This window comes from Tachyglossus aculeatus, chromosome 19, assembly GCF_015852505.1.
Source record: "Tachyglossus aculeatus isolate mTacAcu1 chromosome 19, mTacAcu1.pri, whole genome shotgun sequence".
NCBI lineage: Eukaryota > Metazoa > Chordata > Mammalia > Monotremata > Tachyglossidae > Tachyglossus > Tachyglossus aculeatus.
Window position 1 is genome coordinate 6210678 of NC_052084.1, and position 8033 is coordinate 6218710.

General features: G+C 46.8%; 1 protein-coding gene across 1 annotated transcript; it reads right to left on the minus strand.

Annotated features, from left to right (window-relative positions):
• Positions 1–3891: 3891 nt before the first annotated feature.
• MIXL1 (Mix paired-like homeobox) lies at positions 3892–8033 on the minus strand. Its single transcript, XM_038760842.1, has 2 exons — positions 7656–8033; positions 3892–4200 (listed from the first exon to the last, which is right to left on the minus strand). Exons 1-2 carry the CDS (start codon positions 8031–8033, stop codon positions 3892–3894), a joined length of 687 nt encoding a protein of 228 aa, XP_038616770.1.

The following is an 8033-nucleotide window of genomic DNA, read 5'->3' on the forward strand; positions in this document are numbered from 1 at the left end:
TAACTATTTTTGGTATAAGAGATTAAAATACATCCCCTCAAATGCCGCCTGCCATAGTAACCAAACAGTGGTATTTACTGAGTGCTTACTGTTGGCAGAGCACTGTACTAAGCACTTAAAGTAGAATTACGATAGAGTTGGTAGGCGCCATCCCTAGCCACAAGGCGCTTACAGTCTATAGCTCGCTAATGCCAATTTTGATGATAAGCTCTCAAGAACACATCTCTTGGCAATCGTTAAGTGTGGTCAAATTTTGCCTTAACATGTATTTTCATTATGTGTTTTGGATAGAACACTGAAGAATTAGGGAGCGTTCTTCCAGCAAAAAAAAACCTGCCTGGGAATAACCTGATTCAGTATTGGAAAAAACAATTTTCCACGTGTCTGGCTTCCATCAAGATGTAAGTACTGTATAATTTAGTTTGTTCCCTCACATGAGGTTCTTGAGAACACAAACCTGTGTTATAGAACTGACTGTGGTACTGTAAAAACCCAGCCCAACCATTTAAGTTATTCTAAGAGCACTGTGAGCATACTTTAACATTATTTAGACTGTGAGCCCTGAATGAATGGAGTAGGACTGTGTCTCACCTAATTATCATGCTTCTACCCTCAGCCCTTAGTATAATACTTGGCTTATAGTGTTTAAAAAAAATCAGTATTTCTAGGAAAATATTGCATAACACCTTTCAGACTTTTCTCTCAATTTTTTTTTTTGCCTCTTAGGCTCCTCAGTGTGAAACAGCAGTGTCAGTTTTGCCTCCCAAAACAGAAGGTGGGTTTGGCAATAATTTCCTCCAGGGCCTCATGACCTAATTTCAACCTTCAACAAGACTGGCTTCAAAAAAAACACAGAATAAGGCTGCCCCTTTTCTCCCATCTCCTTTCCGAATGCAGTCTCTGTGGTAAGTGGATCAAATCTTGGAATGAATGTCTAAACTCTCAAAATTTGAGGGACCGTAATAGGGCCCTTCAGAATTTGTCCAATGATGGTATTGTAAATTTACTATAGTCAGAGATGGATATGATGTGTCAAGTGCTAGAGAATGTGGGTTTTCATTTGGCATTGTGGATAGACAGTGATTGCAGAATTAAAGAATGATCTTTCCACAATGTGCGCCTGGGCACAGAGTGATGTAGGGTCAAGAGAAGCAGTTGTGTGCATGAGCCTGGACCCAGAGTGAGTCTGACAAGAGTTTGTTTTCCTTAACACGGAGCCTCTCACCTTTTGGGAGAACTGTGTATACTTGTTTTTTCTCTGTATGACAGCATACTTCCGCTACCTCCAGAAGGCCTAGGAGGTAATGGGAAATAAAGTAGGAAGGGATAGTTGGGGCTGTGTTATTAGAGTAAGGAACTAGCCCTACCTGGAGAACACTAGCCCCAACACCTTTTAAAACCCTCTCTTTACACCCTCATGCCAAATGTACTCAGTTCCTTCCCCCGCCTTAGCCTAACTGAACTTAAACTTGAAATTTAGTCACTTCGAATGAAAGAATTAAATCCACTTACTCCACCTGACACATTCAAAACATTTAAAAAAAAAAAGACCGTTTGGAAATCGAACAATCCATTTTGAGCTATGTCGGTTTTTGGTTTCTTGGTTCAGAAAAGTTGGGTATATCATATCCAGCATTTTGAATTTGGAGAGAACAGATTTCAAAAACATATACAGAAGGCACCCCTGCCTCTTTTTCCTCTTTATTTGGAAAGTAACTTTAATTGTGAGTTGGAAAAGCAGGTTTTAGGTGAGTCAGAAATAGGGCATGGGCATTCTCATCATTTCTCCTTATAAACCAATTCCATTGTTTCACAGTAGGTTTCTTTTGTGTGCCTCTTAAAATCTGTAAAACCCCCATCTTGCTCTCACTGATTGTTGATCCAATTGCTACTTTTGAGTGCAAGGCTGAGATTTTTCCTCAGCCCAGATGCCCTTTGAAATTCATTTTATTTAATTACCATTCGTTCCTTGAGAAGACACGCCCAGAGTAGCCTCCCAGGAAGCTGCCATAGGAACTGAACAGATTTTATCATTTAAAAAAAGTAAACTTCAGAAAAATAGCTGAAATTATTTTAATTGCACTTTAGCATTCATTGTAAATAAGTTCCCTTACTGCAGGTGTGATGAAGAGATGACCATGATCCTTCCTTAGCACCAGCACTTTAAAATAATTTCAAATTAAGCCTTTTTAGCGTTGACTTGGTTAATATTAAAGTTGAAATCTTCAACTGTAAATATTTCTCTACCCTCTCCCCACCGCATCATGACTTAGCTGTATTTAATACTGTTTTTGAAGAGGAAAGTTGAAGATGATGGCTGCATATTTTCATCAACCCTAACTTAATACTAACCACCATTCCAGGTGTTTTTACAAGCAAAAAGTGACTACTTCACTGTCAATCAACTAGAAAAATCAATCAAATTCAACGTTTATAGTCACATTTCAAGCAGTGACACAAATACTGTGAAAAGGCTAGGTCAATAGAAGTAGGCATAACTCATTCCAACTTCCCCTGGGTTCCTGCCTGATTTTTTGGGGGGGTGCCCAAAGAGGGTACCTTCTAACTTGTTTTCTACATTCCCTAAGGCTTAATATAGTGCTCTGCACACAGTAAGCAGTCAATAAACACCATTGAGAATAAAGATAAAATGAATTTTTTTAATACTATTCACTAGCTAGAAAGCAACAGTCTTGTGTTTTTAACTGGTAGTTTTGCTCTATAATCCGAGATGAACTGGGTGAAGCGTTTAGGCTACAAATAGTTTGTTGGGTGTCAGGTGTCTGCCACCATTTTTTTATTTCACAAAGACACCTCCCCAGTTACCTCATGACTCTTGTCTCCCACTGTACCCCAAGCAAGGCAAACCTCCCAACTGTCCTTCTCACAGTTCACCCCCATGCCCCTCCTGTTTGACACATTGCTCATGCTTTTCCTCCTTCTTGAAATGTCCTCTTCCCCTGTAGCTTTGCCAAATCCTATGTCTCTCCCTAAAAGCCCACCTCCTCCAGCAATGTTCTTCATGAACCCCACTGCACATTTTGATTACACTATCACTCTCAACTAGCTCAGCACTCCTATGCACTTATTTTTTTATTTCATTTATTAACCTGTTTATAAGTTACATGGTAAATCAACACTGATAATTATACAGCCCCCCCACACCGGGTTGAGTTCATTGATAATCCTTGACAGTATTTGGTAGTATTAGTTGGAATTGAACCCTCAGGAAAAGAGTTCCTCAAAATGTACTTTGGGTCAGCATTCTGTCTTCAAGCAAGTGAATGCCTAAACAACCCCAGGCAGGTGGCTTGTCGAGTCTTTAATGTGATAAGAAACAAAAATGTGAAACCTGTCCAAATCCATTCTTTCATTGTGGTTAAGTCTGCAAGCTGAGCCCAACCACATCACCGCAACTACGAGCAAACCAATTGTTGTGAGTTTTTTTTTTAAAGGTTCCCCATTAATAGGATTGCATACAGAAAAGGCCAGGCCCTGGAAGAGTAAACATTTGACCATTTTGACTGTGCCTTATTTTGCCGTATGGAATCATGAGGGCCGAGGAAAGCAGTTCAACCAGCAGTGGCATTCCAACAGCCCAAGTTAATCGGCTGGCTGTTTATTGGGAACACTGGGAAGAAGCTTGCTTCTGCTGATCTGTTTCCAGATCAGCCATGCCTGAGAGCCTGAGTGAGTGCTAATTTGCTTTATTCATCTCACTTCTCCCCACAGGCCCTGAGGAAGCCAGGTGGCAATTGTGCTTCCAGCTAGGCAGTCCCGGTCCCTCAGCAAGTCTCATCCCCGAGGGTGAGTACAAGACTCTCCATCTGGGGCTGTAGACTCTTACGACTCTCCACGGTCTAGGCCGCAAATTGTCACAGAATTTCAGTCTCAGGAGTTACTGAAGGTGGATAAGATGTGTTCCTCCCAGGAGTCCAGCTTGGGGCTGCCGCCGCTGGCGTCAATAGAGAGAGGGGAATAGTTTCCAAAGCTTGGCTCTTGGGGGGTTGGGTCTGACAGCCCCAGCGAGCTCGGGGCTGGGGAGCATTGTGCATCCACCTCCAGAGGAAGCTGGGGCCCTGAGCATTTCATTTCTGATCCAGGAGCCGGGAGGCCAGGGAAAAGCTCCGGGAGAGCTGGGTAGCTGCAGGATTTTCCTTTCTGGCGCCGGGATTTGGCACGTCTGTTCTGGAACCAGACCTGGACAAGGGGAGGGGCGAAAAGTGGCATGTGATAAAAATGTTATGTCTCCGTGGAGCGCTCAGAGTCCCATGTAAATTTAAGCAAGTTCACCACTCCCAACCAAACACAGCAAAGCAAACAAAACCACCAAAGGCAAACGGACATATTGGAGAGTCACTGGCCTGCTCCCTCTATTGCAAGGCAAACTCTGACCTCTCCAAAGGATGACCATTTTAGGGGTGGAACGTGGAACTGAGCCTAACTGGGGCATCAGAAAACTGGAAATTTGCTTTGCCGGGTGGATCAGTTCAACATAAGGTTTCTGAAAAAACAGTGCTGGTATGAAGAAAGTCCCTCAACAAGGTTAGTGACAGCAAATGACAAACGCTCAGTCCCATAACACGACTGGGTGGGAGGGGCTGAAAAACAGTGCTAATATGAAGAAAGTCCCTCAACAAGGTTAGTGACAGCAAATGACAAACTCTCAGTCCCATAACAGGACCGGGTGGGAGGGGCTGGTGGCAAGCATTGAAGCCGCGTGGCCTAGTGGAAGGAGCTCAGGCCTGAGAGTCAGACGACATGGGTTCTAATCCCAGATCTGCCAAATGCTTGCTGCGTGGTCTTGGGCAAGTCACTTGAGAAGCCTCAGTTCTCTTGTTCTCTCTCTACCTAGACTGTGAACCCCATGTGACACAGGGACTGACTTTCCAGCCTAATTAACCCATATCTACCCCAGCCCTTAGAGTGGTGTTTGACTCTTGAGTGCTTAACATCCAAAAGAAACAACCATCCACAGGTGAGTGCTTGGGATGGGAAGGGGGTGGTAGTACTCTGTAGTTCAGGGGACCTCTTTTCCTGGTCACATTCTGGCTGGGGCTCTCAGATCTGATCCTGTCGTTAAGAACAACCAGGGCCTGGGAACCCCAACGGGAACATTGGGAAAGGCCATCCCTGCGCTGGTGCTGGGAATAAGTGGATGTGGATGGGGGTTTCCCAAGACTTTGAACCCAATCAAGGTGGCCGCCTCCCACCCGGCAGGGCTGAGTTGACCCCGGATCTGGGGCCGTGGGGCTTGGATGAGGGGGCTTTGGTCCGAGGGCTCAGGGTAGGTTCGAACGATCCTTGCGGGCAGGGAACGTGTCTACCAACGCTGTTATGTTGAGAAGCAGCATGGCTCAGTGGAAAGAGCACGGGCTTGGGAGTCAGCGGTCATGGGTTCTAAACCTGCCTCTGCTACTTAGCTGTGTGACTTTTGTCAAGTCACTTAACTTCTCTGTGCTTCAGTTTCCTCATCTGTAAAATGGTGATTAAGACTGTGAGCCCCACGTGGGACAACCTGATCACTTTGTATCCCCCCAACGCTTAGAACAGTGCTTCGCACATAGTGAGAGGCCTTCCCAGACTGAGCCCCCTTTTTCCTCTCCTCCTTCCCCTCCCCGCAGCTGTAAATGTTTGTACAAGTTTATTACTCATCAATCATCAATCGTATTTATTGAGCGCTTACTATGTGCAGAGCACTACTCTATTTTACTTGTACATATATTTATTTTACTTGTACATATTTACTATTCTATTTATTTTGTTAATGATGTGCATCTAGCTTTACTTCTGTTTACTCTGATGACTTGACACCTGTCCACATATTTTGTTTTGTTGTCTGTCTCCCCCTTCTAGACTGTGAGCCCACTGTTGGGTAGGGACCGTCTGTATATGTTGCCAACTTGTACTTCCCAAGCGCTTAGTACAGTGCTCTTCACACAGTAAGTGCTCAATAAATACGATTGGATGAATGAATGAAAATCCTGGCTGCTGGTTGCCTCCCAGCTCCTGAACCCCACCGTTGGTTACCGAGCAGTTCCCCGAAGCAGCATAGCCTCGTGGCAAGAGTCCGGGCTTGGGCTTCAGAGGTTGTGGGTTCTAATTCCGGCTCTGCCACTTGTCTGCTGTGACCTTGAACAAGTCATTTAACTTCTGTGCCTCAGTTACCTCATCTTTAAAATGGGGATCAAGAGTGTGAGCCTCATGTGGGACAGGGACTATATCCAACCTGATTACCTTGTAATAATAATAATAATAGCAATGATGATATTTAAGCCCTTACTATGTGCCAAGCGCTGTTCTAAGCGCTGGGCTAGAACAAGTTAATCAGGTCATCCCACATGGGATTTATAGTCTTAATCCCCATTTTACAGATGAGGTAAGTGAGGCACAGAGGTTCCCCAGCTACCCGAATGGCGCTTAGAACAGTGCTTGGCACATTGTAAGTGCTTAAGAAACACCATAATTATGAGAAGCAGTGTGGCATAGTGGATAGAGCCCAGGCCTGGGAGTCAAAAGGTCATGGGTTCTAATTCCTTCTCAGCCACTTGTCTGATGCCTGACCTTGGGCAAGTCCCTTCACTTCTCCATACCTCAGTGACCTTAACTGTAAAATGGGGATCGAGTCCTGTGAACCCCACAGGGGATGGTGTCCAACCTGATTTGCTTGTATCCACCCCAGCGCTTAGTACAGTGCCTGGTTCATAGTAAGTCCTTAACAAGTACCACAATTATTTTTATATCCACCCCAGCACATGGTACAGTTTCTGGCACATAGTAAGCGCTTAACAAGTACCACAGTTATTATCCGTGGCTCCGGGAGAGGCGGGTTCGGTCACTGCAGGCCAAGCCGGGGCGCGGAGGGGAAAGGGGCAGGAGCTGCTGTGCTCAAACCAGATGGGGGCCGGGAAGGGCAGGAGAGAAGGGAATTCATTCATTCAATCGTACTGATTGAGCACTTACTGTGCGTGCAGGGCACTGTACTAAGCGCTTGGAAAGTGCAGTTTGGCAACAGAGACAATCCCTACCCAACAACAGGCTCACAGTCTAGTTAAAAACGATGGTATTTGTTAATAACGATGATATTTGTTAAGCGCTTACTCTGTGCCAAGCACTGTTCTAAGCGCTGGGGTAGATACAAGGTGATCAGATTGTCCCAGGTGGGGCTCACAGTCTTTATGCCCATGTTACAGATGGGAAGCAGCGTGGCTCAGTGGAAAGAGCACGGGCTTTGGAGTCAGAGGTTGTGGGTTCAAATCCCGACTCCGCCACTTGTCAGCTGTGTGACTTTGGGCAAGTCATTTAACTTCTCTGGGCCTCAGTTCCCTTACCTGTAAAATGGGGATGAAGACTGTGAGCCCCACATGGGACAACCTGATTACCTTGTATCCACCCCAGCGCTTAGAACAGTGCTTTGCACATAGTAACCGCTTAAAAAATACCAACATTATTATTATTATTATTACAGATGAGGTCACTGAGGCCCAGAGAAGTGAAGCGACCTGTCCAGACTCTCACAGATGATGAAGTGGGATGAGAACCCAGGACCTCGGGCTCTGTCCAGGAGGCCACGCTGCTTCTCCGGCAGGTTCCCAATCCGTCCCCGCCCGTTGCCCCCCAACCGTTGCCCGTTGCCCCCCGGTCCGGGGCCTGACCTGGATCCTGGACTCGGGGAGCTGTGTGAGGGCGGCCAGCCGGTCCCGCAGGTTGATGTCGGGGTACATGGTGCGGCGGAACACGAGCTCCAACAGCTGCAGCTGCTCCGGGCTGAACGACGTGCGCTTCCGCCTCTGCGAGGAAGACGACGACGACGAGGAAGAGGAGGAGGAGGAGGAGGCGAGCGGGACAGGGACCCCAGGGACCCCGCCAGCCCCCGGGAAGCCCGGCGGCGGGGCCGGGGCCGGCGGCAGCGGGGCGCGGGGGCCCGGGCCGCCGGGCGGCAGGTAGGCGCCCTCGGGGAAGCCAGACAGGTAAGCGGGGAACGGGGGCGTCTCCCCCAACTGGAGCTGGTGGTCGGGGGCGGCTGCCGCCAT